Genomic DNA, 19,792 nt, shown 5'->3' on the forward strand with positions numbered 1-19,792 from the left:
TGTCTTTTGAACCAGGTCCACATATTTTCATTTTGTACTGAGCCCCACAAATTATGTAGCTAGCCCTGAGTCTGACCCCACCCCTTCTCTGACACATCTCAGCACGTCCCAGAGGGAGTGGGTCTGAGACAGGCTGGGAACGTCACTGGACTCAAGCCTGCTCTTCCCCAGGGGACAGAAAACCCATAGTAAATATCACCCCAGGCTTGTCTGAGGCCCTGGCCTGAACTCCAGGGCTGGGGATGTGGTGCCTCCACACTGACCCCTCTGCTTATCTATCTGGGGAACCAATTCTAAATCATTTTGCAGTGACCCCCGTGGAGAGGAGCTGGGGAGAGTCACAGAGTTGGTGTAAGTAGAGGCCCGGCATTCAAACCTTCCTCTGTCTCTGGCCCCGGGCCAGGCAGGGGCTCTGGTTCCAGGCTCAGGCACCCAGGATCCGGGCAGGCCTGAGCAAGAGGAGACTCCCCACCCTGGGTCCCACTCCCTCCCAAGACGCCAGCTCTTCTGGTCTGGCCAGTTGGGGTTCCTCCCTGAAACTCTCCCACGCGGCTGGAGCCTGCAGGGCCTTCTGCTCCTGAGCACACAATAATAATAGTATTGTCACCCTGCCTCACTCCATCCCTCAGGAGACAGGAGGTTTCAGACCCCTTTGACAAGGGAGGCAGCTGAAGTTCAGAGAGGGAGATAGAGTTGCTTGAGTTCACACAGCAGAGAGGGTTAAAATTTCAGTCTGTCTGTCTTCAGACTTGATACTTTGTCCACTGCCTCACTCCACCCTGAAAGACTCTCCTTCCTTTATTAGAAACCAGACACCTCAGAGGCTCAGAGAGGTTAAGACACTTAGACAGGGTCACACAGCAAACCATAAGTGGGGCTGGGATTTCAAGGCTGGGGGGCAGAGAGTCGGGGGCAGTGCTGAATGACTTCATGATCAGTCATTCACTTTCTCTCTCTGAGCTTCAGCCTGATGCCAGGTGACCCAGCCTAGGTGACTGAAGTGATAGTCATTGTTGGGGAACAGGGGTGCCCTACGGGGTCTGGGGAATGGATAAAATCTTTATGAACACAGCCGCTATTTTTCCCGCCATAGCTAAATCTTATCTATGAGTTAGGAGAAACAAAGCACAGTTAAAGCTGTAGCTTAAAATATAATATAATATAATATAATATAATATAATATTATATAATATAATATAATATAATATAATATTATATAATACAATACAATACAATACAATACAATACAATACAATACAATACATTACAAACAGTCACTTATGTTTGGAGATGCTTAGTTATTTCGTGGTTCACACAGTGTTCTTGTTTGTTTCTTTCTTTCTGTGCTCAGGCAATGGTCCTGATTGTGTGTCTCTCTCCATCCAGGTCACTGGGTGGTCCTGTCTGTTGTTAGTGTTCTGTTGATGCTGGGATGTAACAGAGGGCCCAGGCCTCACTGTGAGTTCCAGGCAACTCCCAGCTGCCAGGGGCTGCTGCTTTCTTTCTTACCTGGGAGATTGCTCAGCTCCCTCCCTGGTCTCCTGGTCTTCTCTCTCTCCTTCTACAGTTTTGTTTTTTTTTAAATAGAGGCTACAGTGGTATTCCCCCCACTTCTTTTTTCTTTTTTGGGGAAGTACGGGGGAGGTAATTAGGTTTATTTATTTATTATTTATATATTTTAATGGAGGTACTGGGGATTGAACCCAGGACCTTGTGCATGCTCAGCACAAGCACTACCACTGAGCTATACTACACCCCACCCACCATTTCTTTTTGTAAGAATAGTTCACAGTCAGTGAAGTGCATAAGTAGACCCCATACAGCTTGGTGATTCGTCACATATTTGTACACACATGTAACTATCACCGAGATAAAGATAGTGGGGTCTCCTTACTTTCGCTCCGGGGCAGTGCCCTCCCCAAAGTAACCACTGTTCTGATTTCTCTCACCACTGATTAGTTTTGTCTGTTCTAGACATAGGAATGGAGTCACATGCTATCTTTTATTTGTTTAAGGTCTCCCGAACTCAACATAGAATTACGAGACTCACGTTGCTGCCCAGACCAGTAGTTGGTCTGTCTTCATGGCCATGTAATTCCATGGGATTAGGAAACCACTCTTCCCTCTTTCCTTTTCATCTCTTGACCAGTTTTTGCATCACTTGCCAGACTTATAGACTAAAAAGCAAATCTGATTGTATCCCCCAGATTATTTAGACCCCCTGAAACATTCTCCGTCTTTCTCAGAATTAATTTAAATCTCTCCTCAGGGCCTGTGATGCCCCGAATGATCTCACCCCTGCCTGGCTCTTCTGCCTCATTTTCCACCTCTTTCTTCTCACCTTCTGAGCTCCAGGCATACTGCTCTTTTCTGTATTTTGAATGGTCCATGCTACTTTCCACAGAGGTCTTTGCACAGGCTGCTCCCTCTGCTTGCTAATGGGATCTGCCCCTCCCATTCCCCACCAGCCTCAAGGACTAAACCTTCAAGTCTTTGAGACCCTAAGGCAACTCCATTTATACCCTTAGGGAAGCTTCACCCACCAGCCCCCACTTCTAGACTCCACACCACCCTGTAGCTCCCTTCACTTCTTCCTTCATTGTCCTCATAAATAACAATCTGTATGATTATTTGATTAATATCTGTCTCCCCCATCAGACTGTGAGCTATGTGAGGACAAGCGCTGGTTCTGTCTTAGTCTCCAGCATCACTCAGCTCAAAGCTGGCATGCTGCAGGCACCCATTCAGTATTTACTGAATGCTAGGTATGGAGTAGACCCTCTCTGTGAGCCTCAGTACTCCCCCCTCTCCCCCCCAGACACACAGACTTTCTCCTGGGAACTGCCAGGGAACCTTGAATCCCGCCCTTTCCCTCCTTGGCAGCTGTGGGTGACGCACCCAGGGGCGGGTGTCGCACCCCACAGCGGACGCTGATTTGGCCTTGTTGGGCAAGGCCAGGGTTGCCTGCGGGGAGGTTACTCATCTTGGGCTCAGGTAAGAGGGCCAGGGTTGGGAGGCGGCACACCTAGGGGGGGAAGCCGAGAGAGCAGGTCGGAACCATGGGCCCCACCAGGAAAGCAGGCACCCAGGCAGTGATCTGGACTACAGGCTGGCTGCTGCTGCTGCTGCCACTGCTGCTTCGAGAAGGTGAGTCTGCTGCCGGGAGAGTTTGAGTGGGAGCTCTAGGGAGGAGAGTTCCCCCACCCCCTGCAGACAGGGCTGTGAGAAGGATCTCCAATCCTGAGCAGAGGGGGCTGTGGGAAAAGTTCTTTCACCCTGAGCAGACCGGCTGTGGGAAAGATCAGCTTCTCTGGTGGGGGGGGGGGGCTGTGGGAAGAATTCCTGCCCCGGGGTACTGTGGGAAAATTTCTTCCATCCTGAGCGCTATGGGAGGGGATCACTCACTGAGCCGATCTGACTGTGGGTAAAATTCTCCCATCCTGAGTGGAACACTGTTGGAAGGAGCCCCTTCATTCATGGCAGGGGTTCCTCCACCTTGGACATAGGAAGCTCTGGAAAAGATGCTTCCACTGTAGACAGAGGGGATTTGAAGGAAAGGGACACAATGTATCCCATGGCCTCAGATTTGTGGGGAGGTTTTTCTTACCCCTGCCCTGGAAAAGGGTGTGCAATAGGATTGTACAGAGACAGAGGGAGTGGGAAGGACTACTTCTCCTTTGGGGGAAGAGGCTTCAGTAAGGATCGCTCAGTTCTACCGGTCCCTGCACCCTCAGGAGTGCAGGCCCTGGAGTGTTACAGTTGCGTGCAGAAAGCAGATGACGGATGCTCTCCGCAGAAGACCAAGACCGTGAAGTGCCCGCCGGGCGTGGACGTATGCACCGAGGCCGTAGGGGCGGTGGAGACTAGTGAGTGGGCTCTCGGGGTCTCTTCATAACCCTTCACGCTCTTCCATCCGCGCCCCGCCTCCTTATAGTACCGTTCCTCCCTCTGAATTTGGCCACACCCCACACAATGCAGCCTGATTCCTTCCTTTCAGCCTGGACTGAGCCCTTCAACACACTATTAGGGCTTAAAGCGGTGAGGAGAGTTGCGAACAGGTGGGTGAACTGGGAGTACCCAGATCTGGGACCTCGTTTCCTTCAAGGGCACACCCTATCCATTTTCCCTGCACCATTGAGATCTCCCTGCCCTCTTCTGTCCCTGCCAGAATCCTCTCCTCATCAATCCAGCTTCCCATATCCAATGGGGTCTTTGGTATTGGAGATCCCTAGAGGGGTCTTCTCCTAGGGTCCCTAGGCTGAGGCCCCGCCCCTCTGACCCGCCCCTGTCTGAGGCCACAGCCCCTAGGAGTCCGCATCTGTCTCTGATCCCGTGCCTTTTTTGTCAGTCTCAGTCTCTTCTGATGTTGCTTTCTGCGGTTCTGCCCCTCTATGGTCGTGCCCCGTCCTAACTCCACTCTTGGCCGTCCCGCGTCGATTGTGTCCCGTGTTTCTTCCTGCCTCTCACCTCGCACTCCGCTCTTTGAGGTTCCGCCCCTCGGTCTGTAGGATGTCCCCTCTGATCGGCTTTTTCTGAGGCCCCAGCCCTGCTACCCTTGCGGGTCTATCCTCTCGTGCTGGTCTATTCGAGGCCCCGCCCGGAGGCCCCGGCCCTCTGACCCCGCCTTCTCCCCTCTCTACAGTCCACGGGCAATTCTCGGTGGCAGTGCGGGGCTGCGGTTCGGGACTGCCCGGCAAGAATGACCGCGGACTGGACCTTCATGGGCTTCTGGCCTTCATCCAGCTGCAGCAGTGCTCCCAGGACCGCTGCAACGCCAAGCTCAACCTCACCTCGAGAGCGCTCAACCCTGCAGGTCGGTGGACGCGGGGCCATAGGCCCAGAGGCGGAGCCATAGGCCCAGAGGCGGAGCCACATCGGGGCTGGGCGGCTAGGGGCGGTCACAAGCTGGAAGGGGAGCACGCCGCGCGGATAGGAGGCGGGGCCTCGAGACAGGGGGCGGGACTTTATTGACGTACGGAGATGCTAGGGGCGGGGCTATGATCAATGGGCGGGGCCACTGTACAGGGCGGGGCCAGGGGCTGAGCTGATTGTATGTCGAGGGGCAGAGCCGTCGGCTACAGGGACGCCGAGTAGAGCTGTGCCTCCTGAACCCCCTCGACCTCCTCCTTCCTCCTCGCTCCCCTCGCAGGCAATGAGAGTGCCTACGAGCCCAACGGCGTCGAGTGCTACAGCTGCGTGGGGCTGAGCCGCGAGGCGTGCCAGGGTACGGCGCCACCTGTTGTGAGCTGCTACAACGCCAGCGACCACGGCTACAAGGGCTGTTTCGACGGCAACGTCACATTGACTGCAGGTGAGCGAGCTCTGGAGCGCTGGGTCTGCAAGGGTTGTGGTAGCCTTTTTGAGGCCTCATGGGCGGCAGATAGCTCTTTACCCAGAGTTCCCCCAACTCTGGTGCATTCTGGGAACTGTAGGCCTACGTTCTTGGCTTGTCCTAGAGCACAGTGAGAAATGCAGCCCTCTCCCCAAAACAGCGCGGAAATAGGAATGCTTTTGTCCTAGAGTTTTGGGAGAAATAAATTTCCATGGAGGCCTGCCCAGTGCAGAATTGGGAGGACGTACAATGGGAAACGTATTTAAGCCTCCAAGCTTCTGCCCAGTATCGTGGGGAATCTATTTCTGATTCCTTAAAACCGAAGGGGTTAGGGTCGCCACATGTCCCAGAGTATTAGGTGAAACGCCGTTTAGCCTCCTGTCCTCAGCCTCAGGGAACCATGGGAGATGGTCTTCGAATGCCATCCTCTGCCAGGTGTATTATGGGAGATGTAGTTCTGACTCTGACTGAATTTTGGCGGGAATTGGGGAGGAGTGGGGCAATGCTCTTTGGAGAAGAGTATCCCAGTCCAAACTTTTCTTCCAAGGCATTGTGGGACTTGTAGTTCAGCCTACACATTTTTTCCTCTCAAAGTACTGTGGGAAATGTGGTCCACCATGCACCAAAGACAGTGAGACGGTGTTTTTCAAAGTGGGGCCTGAACTGTAACTTTTGGATTAATGGATGAAGAGCCCTTCAGTCCTCTGTTTTGGGGGTTCTTGCTCTTGTCTTGCCCCTAAGTTTCATTCTGGCTGTACCCTCCCTCCAATCACGGACCTACCGGTGTCTCCCTCCTGCAGCTAATGTGACTGTATCCTTGCCTGTCCGGGGCTGCGTCCAGGATGAGTTCTGCACCCGGGATTCGGTGACAGGCCCGGGGTTCATGCTCAGCGGCTCCTGCTGCCAGGGGTCCCGCTGTAACTCGGACCTCCGCAACAGGACCTACTTCTCTCCTCGATTCCCGCCCCTTGTCCTGCTGCCCCCTCCTCGGTCCACCACTGCGGCCCCAACCACCTCCGTCACTGCCTCTACCCCAGCCCCAACCACCTCTACCTCTACCACCACTACCAAACCCACCCCAGCCCCTACCAGCCAGACTTCTCCACCAGAGGTCAAACCTGAGACTTCCCGGGAAGAGGTGCCAGTGGCTGGAGGTGCCGGTGGCCACCAGGACCGTAGGAATATGGGGCAGTACCCTATAAAAGATGAGGCCCATAATAAAGGCTCTGCAGCTCCGTCGGCGGGGTGGGTTGCTCTTCTGTTGGCTGCGGCTGCTGGCATCCTACTCTGAGCCTCTCCACCTCTTGTCTTACTTCCTCGGCCCTGGGTCCCCTCTCTTCCCATTACTCCCTCTCTCACCACTGGACTGGGCTGGCCCAGCCCCTGTTCTCCCAGTCTCCCCCCCTCCGCCCCTGTCCCCAGCTTCTGCTGCACTGGTTTGCGGCTTCGGGAAATAAAGTCACCATTGTATACATCCTGCCAGGGTGTCCTAGCTTTTTGAGGGCATCAATTGCATCCCCCTCATCTCTGTCTTTCCTTGGTCTCCTCTCGGTGCCTAGGACAGAGGGAAGTCAGTTGTCCCAGGGAAGGTAGGAGAGACGATGCTAAGCTTCCTATTCGCTTTTTCACAGCCAACCTGGAATAGGAGAGGCGGGCTGACAAAATGGCTCCGTCCTCTGAAGGCTCTCCCCTCTGCCCCTCCATCTTTGTGGGAATCGTTTTGGAGTCTTCTTTTCTAGACTGTGAGCTCCTCAAGGGCAGGGACTGTACCTTAGGCCTCTGTGCGGTCAATGTCTGGCACATAAAGGCTTCAATAAACGTTTACTTTGTATAGTGTTTGAAAGAAGTCATTTTTACCTCATTGCTTACACTAACCTGAAACTGGGCTAGGATGGGAAAGTCAAGACCTTTAGCAGATAAAGAAGCTGAGATCCTGAGTCACAGCCCTGGGGGATGTTGGCTTCCAACTCCTTTGTCTCCTGAGGATGAGCCACACTTATGGACGATCCCACTGGTGAAGGAGAGACCGGATGAGACCATTGAGCAGCATGGAGGGGTGAATAGGGCTTTTAGCCATGCTTGGGAGCAGAGGGGAGCTTTGTTTCACAGGTTTGTACACCTCCCCAGGCCCCGCCCACCTTGCCACCTGTCTGGTTTCTTAGGACTCATTCAGTGGCTCTGACCCAGCGTCCCACCTGTCCAGAGGGATGTAAGGTGCTGCTGTCAGTCTTTGCTTCCTGTTGGAGACTTTGGGCCTGAGCCCCACCCGCCTCTCCTCCAATCAGATGAAGGCATAGAGGCCCAGGGAGGAAAAGCCTGGCTTAGGAAGGAGAGGCCCTGGCAGCCTTAGAGACTGCTTGAGGGAGGGGACCAGATGTGGGGAATAGTGAAATAATAATAATAACATTGCCAATATTACTATTAATAATAGGGGGTAGTGTGAGGTAACAATAAAATAAAATAATAGTAAATAGTGATTATAGTAACAAAATACGGAATAAGAGCCTGAACAACAAACAATACAAATATCAGTAATAGTAACTATAGTTCCGGGAATGTTAGTCATTTAAGAGCCTTACCAGGTGCCAAGCTTGTGCTAAGGTTATTTGCAGCCATTATTTCATTTAATTTTACATATGAATTCTCGGATGGGATGATTGGAGAAACCCAGGCTCGGGATGGTCAAGTAACTTAACCCACAGCAAGTGATATATTTATTATGTGCCAGGTACTGGTTTACGTGCTGTACTTGGAGTAACACATTTAATCTACACCACCATCTTATGAATTAAGTATTAATCATTTGCATTTTATAAGATGAGGAAACCAGGCCCAGAGAGGTTGAGTAACTTGCCCCAGGTCACCAAGCTAATAAGCAGTGGAGTCTGAATTTGAACCCAAGCAGACCAGCTGTATAGAGCATGACCAAGGGGCTGTAACTTTTCCCTCAGCTTAACTAAACTTTAGATGGACTTGTTCCTGCCTCTGAACCACTGACTTCCCTCTCACCTCAGCCCTTCCAGAATCTGGATGGTCTAAGCACAGTGGCCCCGACCTCCTGTTTCTTGGCGCATTTACTTCTTTAGAAAACTTACCATTGTACATTCTTTCTCTGCCCTTTTGAGATGTATATAAATCTCTTTGAAAGCCTCTCACCAGTTTTACAACCCAGGAAATGTCTTTCACACGAACCTGGGAACCATCTCTCTGAAATATAAATATCAAAGGCAATAGCTCTTCTATCTCCCAGTCTCCTTAGAAGCCTGATTTTGGTGGATGCCTTTCTCCAAGTTGTGAAGCTACCTCTTGTCCTCAAAATACAAGAATGATTCCTTTTCCTTTGGGTGAAGACAATTAGCAACCACAAATGACCTATGACCCCCACCCTCTACCCCAGTTCTTAAAAACCCAGCTGCCTTTTGTTTGAGCTGAGTTGAGTTCAGACTGAGTTGTGGCCCCTGTCTCCTATTGCAATGCCCTTGAACGAAGGCTTCTTGCCTGTTTAATGTTGTCCCGTGCAGTTTTTGCTTTGACAAGCTGGACCTAATAACCAGCATGTCACATGATTTCAGGTAACTCTGAGCCTATTTTTTTTTTACCATCTTGGTGATGTAAAAGGACTCCTGGGCTTCTGAGGGTGTTGAGGCTGGAAATTTATCACCTCTACTCCGTGGGGGCTTTTTCTGATCTTTAGAAGAAATTCCAAGGTTGAGGGAAAGACTCTTGGATTTCCCCTAGGACTTCTGGCATGAAGGCTTCTCTCGCCTCTCCCCAGTCTGTCCTGAACCCCTGCCTCCTGCTCAGGCCTGCGTGGCTGACGATGTACAGTCTCAGAGCTGGAGCAGGTGTTGAAGTATACTATTTTTTAAAAAGTAAAATCATAGCTCTTACACAGATACAAGATGAACATATGTCAGAGATTTTATTTAGCTCATTCATGAATGAGGGAACCTATAAAATGTTACAGCCAGTTCAAAGGAGAACTCCAAGAACACATGCATATCAGCGATCAGGAATGCTGAAATAAATTTATAAGTGGATGTTGAACTGGTCAATATCCAGAAGGAAATAATCGACTGTTTCCCACCAGGCAGTAATCTTTAGCATTGCGATCAGTTTACTATTAGTTTAGTATAACTATCATAGCCCATAAAGCTTTCACCTCCGGAAGTCCCCACTGTGGTTGGGGAGACCCAGACACATATGATACGGTGCCCTATGAGTTGGGGCAGGGCATTTTGCAAACACAGATGAGGGACAGAGAAAAGATGCCCTCCAGGTATGGGTCCCCTATTGCTGATGGTACCTCACTCACCTGCACACTATGTAGCCACCCTGTGTGGTCCATTTCAGAGACTTATTTTCCTAGGGCTGCCATGGTAAAGTACCACAAACTGGGTGGCTTAAGACAACAGGTATTTAGTGTCTCACAGTTCAGGAGGCCAGAAGTTCAAAATCAAGGTGTTGGTAGGGCCATACTCCCTTCAAAGCCTATAGGGAAGGATCTTGCCTTGACTCTTCCAGCTTCTGGTGCCCCAGGTGTTCCTTGGCTTGTAGGTGCCTTGCTCCAATCTCCGCCTCCTTCTTCATGTGGCATTCTCCCTGTCTGTGTCCAAATTTCTCTCTTCTTATAAGGTCGTATTAGATATTAGTCATCTTGACTTGATTAAATCTGCAAAGACCTTATTGTCAAATAAGGCCCCATTCACAGGTCTTGGGGGTTGGGACTTCAACATATCTTTACTGAGGGGGACACAGTTTCCTTCATAAGAAAGACACAGTGTAAAATAGAGGTTCAGAGGCCAGACTCGTGTCAGACAACCCAAGTTTAAATTCCAGCTCTGTTACTACTCTGTACCCTGTTTCACTATAAGTGAGCTAGGAAATTCTCTCTAAACCTCAGTTTCCTCATCTCTTACATGGGGATAATAATAGTTCCAACCTTTAGGACTCTTGTGAGACTTGAACTTGATAAAGTAAGTCAAGTTCAGAGCCTGCCATGTAGTAAGTGCTCAGAATAGAGGGAATCAGCAAGATGGGACAGTTGATTCAAAAACATATAGGCAAGATGGAAGCATACTTAGTCAAGGGAAGAAAGAATGCTGAAATAAGATTGAAAAGTGAGATTCAAAACCTAATTCTTGTCTTACAGGGTGATAAAACCTTAATTTCTGGGGCTTTATTGTTTACTGGGCAGAAATTATTCCCTCAGAAATTATTTGCATCTTTGCCAGACAAAAGTCATTTGCAACTTATCAATCCATTGTATTATTTGCAAAGTTAATATCTAAGCTTTATAGAGTTTGGTCCCTAATCAATAATAAATACTAAGACATATTCCTATTACCCCAGAGAATCAGATAATCCCTGAGTGGGCTTGTTACATGTTGTCCCTCTTTTACTTTATTTCTAAGTGGCCCAGCAGAAGTATATTATAAGACAAATTAAATTACATATGTAATTTAAAATTTTCTAGTATCCACATTAAAGAAAGTAAAATGAGAAGAAGCAATTCATTTTAATAATATATTTTAATGCAAATATTATCATTTAAATATATAGTCAATATGAAAGCATTATTAATGAGATATTTTGGGGGAGTTGTATGAAGTCTTTGGAATCCCACATGTATTTTATGATTGTATTACATTTCAATTTGCACCAGCCATGTTTCTTTCCTTTTATTATATTATTATTATTTTTTTAATGGAGATCCTGGGGTTTGAACCTAGGACTTCCTGCATGCTAAGCATGTGCTGTACTGCTAAGCTGTAACCACCCCCCATGCACTAGCCATGTTGCAAGTGCTCAATATCTAAAGATTTAGAACTTTGTATAAATGGGAATACACTGTATACATTCATTTTTAAAAATTTTTTTCCTTTTTTGAGCATTTTTTATAATTTCATATTTTTTTTAAATTGGGGGTTTTTGGAGAGAGGTATTTATTTATTTATTTATTTATTATTTATTTATTTATTTTTCATGGAGGTACTGGGGATTGAACCTAGGACCTTGTGCATGCTAAGCACATTCTCCACCACTGAGCTATACCCTCCCCCACCTGTATACATTCATTTGTGTAAGGCTTCTTTCACTCAACGGAATGTGGTATGTCACTGTTTATTCATTCGTCTATTGATGGACACCTGTTTCCAATTTGGGGCTATTATGAATGAAGCTGCTACGAGTGTTCTTGTATACTTGTTTTTCATGAAGCTAAGCTTTCGTTTCTCTTGTGTAAATACTGAGTGGAACTGCCATGTCAAAGGATTGAAGTATACTTTATTTAATAAGAATCTAGCAGACACTTTCTGAAGTTGGTCATCCTATTTCACGGTCCTACTAGTAAATAAGAGTTCCTGTTGCTCCACGTTATTGTCAACATATGTCACTAGGTCTTTTAAGTTTTATCCATTCTGGTAAGTATGTTGTGGTATCTAATTGTGGTTTTAAGATGCCTTTCCCATAAGACTGATAATTTTGAGTAATTTTTCACTTGTATGGTATCCAAGGGGATAATGGGAGGAACTTTGTGGAGAGTTGAGAAGGTATGAAGTAGAGTTGGCAAGTAAATGGACCATGAAAGTCTAGGCTGATTTCTAGGCAGAATTAAGGGCTTACTGGAGGTTATAGATCACAAATTTAAAGTCAGTCTTTTCAGCAGGGTTGTGTGATTTTTCTCCAGTGTGAAAGGAAAATCAAAATGGAGTTGGTATTGCTAAGAGAGCTCTCTAAAATGGAGCCAAGAGGCCATTAAGGAAGTGTGACTTATGCAAGCCTCAGCCTGGATGGAATCTGATCTTTTGACCAGATTACTGGCCAGAAACTCAAGATACTTATCCAACACTACCCTAAAATAACTCGTGACACTCTATCTACTTATTGGACTCCTATGCTCAAACAACTTGTAATGCCTTAAGGACAGATATTTTCTTACTTTTGTTAGAGTCAGTCACTATTCTCACCAGGCAACTTTTAACAACTTCGTGGCTTTTTGTCTTTATGTCTTTATGAACATCCGACTTTTTCTCTTCCTTGGAACACTCTTTCAGAGTTCCCTGAATCTGTGTCTCCCAAATTGCAATTCTTAAGACCCCAAATAAATTCTTTTTCTTACTTGCAGGCTCCTACATTATTTTTCAGTTGACACCAGCATTGGTCACTTACATCACTTTGGTAGAAGCATTGAGTGGGTAAAAAGTTGGATATTGGGAAATTGTCTTTTGAATAGGACAAAGCCAGAAACTTGGGAGTGTATGCAAAAGAGTAATTATAATGATTAAGAGTGGAATTTAAGGTTGGAAAGGAGGGAAGTTAGGACCTGAGAGATATGACAGACCATTCATTCATTCATTCATTCATTTATTAATTTGTTCAGCACATTTGTATTGAACACTTAATCATGGGTCAGGCATCATGCTGAGTGGTGGGGATATGGCTATGAACAAGAAGTCATGGTTCTTGCCCCTGTAATGAGGCAATATGATCAATGGTTAAGAGCTTGGATTCTGGAAACACACTGCCTGCATTCAAATCTTGGTCCTGCCAGCCACCATCAGGGTAACTTAGGCAAGTTATCCAACTGCTCTCTCTCAGTTTCTCCGTCTGTAAAAAGAGGTGATCTAGAAAGTAAGGAAGTACTCAAAGAATGATGGGGGTGTGTCAGAAGGACACAAAAAGACATCTTCAGGAGGCTTTCCATGACCAAATCTGGGACAAGTTGAGCCTTAGATTAAATAAGGATAGTAAAAGATTATAACCCACAGAATAAACAAGAATCCTTGACTATATACTGACATTAAATAAATAAGTAAAATAAATTAAAAAGAAAGAGGCAAGAGTATTCTTACAGTCAAAAATGAATGAATGGTTGTATAAGGAGTCATGGAATCAGATCATCATTTGGCAACCTTTAGAATGATACCGGATTCAGGCAAGAATCAATAATAGATGCTGTGATGTTGTGATTTAAGAAACGTCTTCATCCTGGTTTCTGGCATGGAGCTCTTAAAACCCTTGGAAATTCCTAAGTAATTAGAGTGATAAAGGTGTCTTGATATTCATGACAAACCTCTTTCAGCCACACCTAGGCTTATGTTTATGAGGTGACTTTTGGAAAGCATTTAAGGATGGGGGCTGGTTGCCAGGAGAACCTACCATGTGATTAGAGGATTGGGACTTTCAGTCCCACCCCCATCCCCATCTCCCTGGAGAGGAGAGAGACTGGAAGTTGAAACCAGTCACCAATAGCCAATGATTTAACCAATCATGCTTATGTAACAAAGCCTCCATAAAAAACCAAAAAGATGGGGTTCAGAGAGCTTCCGGTTGGTGAACATGTGGAGGTTCTGGGAGAGTGGCACACCTGGAGAGGGCATGGAAGCTCTGTGCCCTTTTCCCAGTGCATCTCCTTCATCTGGCTGTTTCTGAGTTACATTTTTTGTAATAAGCCAGTAATCCAGTAAGTAAAAAGTTTCTCTGAGTTCTTTGAGTTCCTCTAGCAGATATGTTCCTCAACACCAAGGACAGGGTCATGGGGACCTCTAAGCTACAGCCTGTCAGTCAGAAACACAACTTGAACAACTTGGATTTGGCAATTGGCATCTGAATGTGGGGGGCGGAGGCAATCTTGCAGGACTGAGCCCATAACCTGTGGAATCCGACACCATCTCCAAGTAGATAATGTCAGGTAGTATCCGCATTGAGTTAATAGGTTGGTGGTGTTGGAAAAAAACATGCTTATGTACATGTTAAAACTAGTGGGTTCAACGAATATATGTATGTATATGCATCACTGGGACATTGTGCTGCACACCAGAAATTGACACAGCATTGTAACTGACGGTACTTCAATTAAAATAAATAAATAAATAAATAAATAAATAAATAAATAAATAAATAAAATAAAATAAAATAACATAAAAATGAAACTAGTGGGTTCAAGTTTGAGGAGTAACCGGTTATTTACATGGTCACAGATTATCTCCCCACTAGATACTTATTAATTACAAGGGGGAAATAGTGACATAAATAGGAAAAACCTGGCAGCCACCAATGTCACCAAGTGATCAAAGTTAATATCCCTAGTGAGGGGGCAAACAGACATCATGGGCCTCTTGGTACGATGCTCTGAGAAAGGGCACAGCATCGCTTCTGTGGTTTGGGGCAAAATGTGCACAACCTGAATGGAATCCTGTGGGAACATCAGATAAGCCCCAACTAAGGGACATTCTACAAAATAACTGGCCTCTGCTCTGCAAAAATACTGCCTTCGTGGAACACAAAGAATAAATGGGGCCCTGATCCAGATGAAAGGAGACTGAAGAAACTTGACAACGGAATGCAGTACATGAACCAGGATTTTCTTTTGCTACAGGAGATATTACAAGCAATTGGCAAAAATCTCAAGGAAGTCCACAAACTAGATAATTTATGTTTGATGTTAATTTCCTGATTTGCATAAATGTACTGTGATTATGTAAGAGGATGTCTTTGGGGAAATACACACCGATGTATATTTTGGAGGGAAATTGTTCTCATGTCTGCCTCTTACTCTCAAACTGTTCAGGAAAGAAAAAAATATTTCTATAGAGATAGAAGAAAAGATGATCAATGTGGTAAAATTTTAACTTTGGGGAATCTGGTTGAAGGGTATATAGAAATTTTTTGTGTCATTTTTACAACTTCTCTGTAAGTCTGAAATTATGTCAAACACTTAAAAAAGAAAAATAACAGAAACAATAGTACTACTATCCTAAAAGTAAATAAATAATAACAAACCTGCCTCATAGAGGAGTTGTGAGGATTAAACTGAGCTAATATACAAAAAACAGGACAGGAGCTAATTTATTACTTTTAATTTTGTGATGGTTATAATCTCAAAACAAAGCTGGACAAAAATGGTGGGAGCATTGTGCAATCAGACAACACATGTTAGTCTGGGAACATCAAGTGCAGCAGAGCGTTGACCCCTGTCAGTCTTGTGCTCATCTTTCCAGTAATCATTGTGTCTTAGCAAAAAAAAAAAATCTTTTTTTTAAATTGAAGTATAGTCAATTTGCAATGTCGTGTTAGTCTCTGGTGTACAGCATAGTGATTCAGTTACACACACATACACACACACACATATATTCTTTTTCATTATAGGTTACTATAAGATATTGAATTTAGTTCCCTGTACTATACAGTAGGACCTCATTGTTTATTTTATATACATAGTATTTTATATATATAGTAGAGTGTATCTGCAAATCCCAAACTCCCCCGTCCTTTTGCCCTCTGGTAACCATAAGTTTGTTTTCTATGTCTGTGCATCTGTTTCTGCTTTGTAAATAAGTTCATTTGTGTCAGTGTTTTAGATTCCACATATAAGTAATATATAGTTTTTGTCTTTCTGTTTCTGGCTTACTTCTCTTAGTATGACAACCTCTAGGTCCATCCATGTTGCTGCAAATGGCATTTCATTCTTTTTAATGGCTGAGTAGTATTCCATTATATATGCACATTATATATATATAATATATGTACACATACCACATACACATATATGTATATATACATATACATACATATGTATACACACACACACACACACATACCAAAACTTCTTTATCTAGTCATCTATTGATTGACATTTAGGTTGTTTCCCTGTCTTGGAAAACATTCTCTATTATATTAAATAATGCCACTTTGGAGAGTCTCAAAGATAACATACTAAGGGAAAAGCACCAAAAGAGTGCGCTCTGTATGATTTTATTTATATGAATTTCAGGAAGAAGCAAAACTAGCCTCAAAGTAGTGCTTACATTTGTGGCACTGGAGTGGGTGCTGGACCGGTATTGACTGTAAAAGGATATGAAAGAGTCATCTGGGGTGATAAATATATTACGTCTTGACTCTTGAGGTCATTACTCAGGTGAATATAAATATAAATAATGTGTATGAAACTTATATAAATTTTCACTTGATTCATGTATTTGTTGTATGTCCGTTGCTCTTCAATAAAACATTTTTTTAATTTAAAAAAATCAGCTAATATAAATAAAACAGTTAGGACAGTATCTGGTATCTAGGAAGTACTCACTGAATGTTCTTATTTCTTTTAGGTTCTGTCTCTGGTATCCTACAGAGAATAGATATTTGCCAAATAAGTATTTCTTCAACTTTTAAAAGGATCCATTGTTTCTACGTGCCAAGCACTGTGGTAAGCACTTTCCAGGTGTCATTGAATACTCAGAGAAGTCTTGTAAAATAGTGCTTGTGTTTGTTTTTTGTTTGTTTGTTTTTAGTACTAGCATTTTGTTTTCCAGCTTTCATTATGAACAGTTTCACACCCACAGACAAGTTGAAAAGATCATGCAATGCACAGCCATTTGCCCTCCACTTAGATTCCAAAACTTGAAACTTTCTGTGAGGCCCACTTATGGTGCTCCATTTTACAGATGCAAACACTGAGGTACAAACAAGATTAGGTTTCTTCCTCTAGGTGTCCCAGAGCTGGGGTTTGGATCCAGGGAGTCTGACCCTAGAAGGTGCCCCCCGCAAAACGACTCATTCACATGTTAGGTGTTGGGGAACACAGATGGGAAAGCCCTGCCCTAACCTTCACAGCTCACCATCTAGTGCTGCACTGTTCAATACAGTAGCCACTAGCGACATGTGGCTGTATACATTTAAGTTTAAATCATTAAAATTAAATAAAATTTAAAATTCAATTCCTCAGCACTCTTCAAGTGGTCAAATAACCACATGTGGCCACTGTATGAACAGTTTCAGATAAAAAATCTCACATTATTACAGCTGTCAACAGAAATAATCAATTAATAATCTATAATAGGAATAAAAAAGAGTTTTAGCTGAGCCAAACTGAGGACTATAGCCCGGGAAATACAGATTCAAGAAGCACTTGAATTGTGTTCTGCTGGACTACACGTTGGGGGATGCTCATAAAAGTTAAAATCTGCAAAATTACATAAGTTGCTTGTCAAGAATCAGGACTGGAGCTGGCAAGAAGTAAGGGTGCTTGTTAGGCAGGAATTGGTTGGGGTCCAAAATGGTTGCTTAGTTACAAGGGGAGACCTTGAGACCATGTGGTTGCAGCTGGCAGCTGCTAGCAGATACTGTTTTGAGAACGGCTGTGGGTGTCCTCGAGTCAGATACAGTTCAGAAAATTCCAGTTCTCAGTGATGCAGGAACATATCTGAAACCACATCCGCAGTGGCCACCTGGCTCCATTTTGAACACCTAAACCACAGTTACTCAATTTTGATTTTTAAATGCATTCTTTTCTTTAATGGTTAAAGCAGACGTCCAATGTGTGTTTGAGAGGCCACAAAACAGGCTGTTCTAGTTAGCATAAAGTTTAGTGTAAAGATCATGTATAAGCCAGAATGACTTCCTCATACCTCAATATGTGAACACAGCACTGGACTCTAGAGGGTAAGATAGAAAAGACCTATCATTTCAATCCACCTGGTGGTGATGTTGATGAGCGTTGGGGCCCAGTTAGAGAATGTGTCAGCAACAGATTGGGGAAAAATTTAGCCAGCCAGACATTTCCTCCCCTCATTCTTATCTTTAATCATTTAAAAAAGCTTTTCATCTGTTATTCTTTCCTACTCTCCACCCTCCCTCTGACCTAGCATCAGCATGAATTCAGTTGTTAGTCTACTGTGATCCTAATAGCTTTGATGAATATCATGATGAACTTTCCAGTGGGCTGTCAGAATTATTTTTATGCTGGAATCAGTGTCTCTCCTTGGCTTGCTTTGGATTAGATAAATCCATTCACAGGAAGAAACTGAATGTGGATTTTGGGGTGGAAAGATCTAAGTTCGTATTCCTTATTTATTACCTGTGTGGACTTGGGCAGGTGACTTCACTTCTGTGAGCACTGTGTCTTTTTTCTAAAATGGACATACTCACACGTGCTTCCTAGGGATAGGGTGAGAACGATGAAGGTTAGGTCGGTAACAGCCCTGGTTGGGCTGAGCATTTAGAAATCCGTAGCTGCTGGTATTTGCAGACACTATGTTTTCTTTTTTCTCTACCTGTAGTTCTTCAGGGCAATGCATACATTGTGTGACACAGAATGCCAAACACAGAAGCAAGATCTGGGGTTTCAAGCCCATGGATTAGAAATATACAAGGTGGGAGTTTACAAGTACTGTCAGGTATCATGGCCGTGGATCGTAAACCCAAGTTGGGGTTTGTGGGCTAATGGGCTTCCTTTTCTGCCTTGTTAGTTTATATGGAAATGCCACTTCAGTGAAAACACAATTAACTGTGGTTAACAAAAAATCTGACAGAATTTGCTCTTGCATATAACTAGAGGATATCCAGAATGTTCTAGTCCCCTCTTTTGAAAGAATGATTTTCGAACCCTTGCAAAGCAATGTCTAGCTTCGACCCTATTCAACAGAACCTCCTGGGACCACGGAAATGGCCTGTAGTCTGTGCTGGGCTGTGTGGGAACCATCAGCTCGTGAGCGTATGTTTAAAAGCGACGAGTGTGAGACACTGGAGTTTTAATTTTGTTTAATTCAAATTAACTTAAATTTAACCAGCCATATGTGGCTTGTGGCTCTCATGTTGGACAGCGAAGCTCTCCACTGACAGCCTGAGTGTTGGCGACAGTGGAGTGCTGCCTTCTTATAATTGGGCTTGATGAACAAACAGTGGTTTCTGGTTTGGGATCTAAGCACGGACATTTCTCCCTGACTATGCAAGTCTGTTCTTGGGGACCAGCCTCTGCTTTTCAGAATCAGCCTGGCCACTTTAGTCTCCCTGAGCCTTGGTTACCCAATCTGCCCAATGAGGGATAATCCTATCTCTTTTGCAAGGTGTTGTGAAGTCAGGCTCGAATTTTAAGCCTGCTCCACCTTCTCCTAGCTGTGTGACCGTGGGCAAATTACTTAAACTTTTTCTGCCATAGTTTAATCAACTTTAAGACGGGAATGAATGTTACCTTCCTCATATGATTGTTGTGAGGATTACGCAGTATCTGCAAAATACTTAGAACAGTGCCTGGGGCATGATACAGCCTATATATGTGTTTGCTCTTATAATATACTTGGGAAAAGACTAGACAAAAATCATAGGTCAGGAAATCAATTTAGTAAGCTCTACCCATGCTTTTGGGATATGTTTCTTTACTGTTTCTCTTGCAATTTATTTTCTTGTATTATATTAGCAATTTATAAAACCATATTTGATACTATCTTTTTAAGCAAGGCTATGTTTTGTTTAGTGATGCTTTTTGTTTTGGCCTCACAAATATATTTTGTACCAGTCTTCATGTCAAATACATTTCTCACTCCCAATGTGTTCAAAGAAGTTTCAAAAGCACTGCTTTAATATTTTTAAATTGAAATATTTCAAAATTACAGAAAATTTGCAAGTACAGTACAGAAAATTCTTCTTCCTGAACCATGTAAGAATGAATTACTGATATTATGT

General features: G+C 44.6%; 1 protein-coding gene and 1 long non-coding RNA gene across 3 annotated transcripts in view; both read left to right on the forward strand.

The window, feature by feature from the left end:
- The first annotated feature begins 2,961 nt into the window (after positions 1-2,961).
- Positions 2,962-7,168, forward strand: LYPD3 (LY6/PLAUR domain containing 3). Its single transcript, XM_031681847.2, has 5 exons — positions 2,962-3,147; positions 3,735-3,866; positions 4,643-4,813; positions 5,150-5,311; positions 6,133-7,168. Exons 1-5 carry the CDS (start codon positions 3,060-3,062, stop codon positions 6,621-6,623), a joined length of 1,044 nt encoding a protein of 347 aa, XP_031537707.2. The 5' UTR covers positions 2,962-3,059; the 3' UTR covers positions 6,624-7,168.
- Positions 7,169-16,138: 8,970 nt separating this feature from the next.
- The window catches only part of LOC140698075 (uncharacterized), a 56,196-nt gene continuing 52,542 nt past the window's right edge, over positions 16,139-19,792 (forward strand). For both annotated transcript variants that reach the window (XR_012075504.1, XR_012075505.1), the window contains exons 1-2: positions 16,139-16,250; positions 16,441-16,538. This is a non-coding gene — a long non-coding RNA (uncharacterized lncRNA). The remainder of the gene's footprint in view (positions 16,251-16,440; positions 16,539-19,792) is intronic.

The sequence above is a fragment of the Vicugna pacos genome, chromosome 9 (genome assembly GCF_048564905.1).
Source record: "Vicugna pacos chromosome 9, VicPac4, whole genome shotgun sequence".
NCBI lineage: Eukaryota > Metazoa > Chordata > Mammalia > Artiodactyla > Camelidae > Vicugna > Vicugna pacos.

Excerpts from the sequence above, each read along its gene's own strand:
- LYPD3 (XM_031681847.2), top strand. The coding sequence starts at position 3,060 with ATGGGCCCCACCAGGAAAGCAGGCACCCAGGCAGTGATCTGGACTACA. Across the intron at positions 3,148-3,734 it reads GCCACTGCTGCTTCGAGAAG|GAGTGCAGGCCCTGGAGTGT; the intron begins GTGAGTCTGCTG and ends CTGCACCCTCAG. Across the intron at positions 4,814-5,149 it reads GAGAGCGCTCAACCCTGCAG|GCAATGAGAGTGCCTACGAG; the intron begins GTCGGTGGACGC and ends CTCCCCTCGCAG.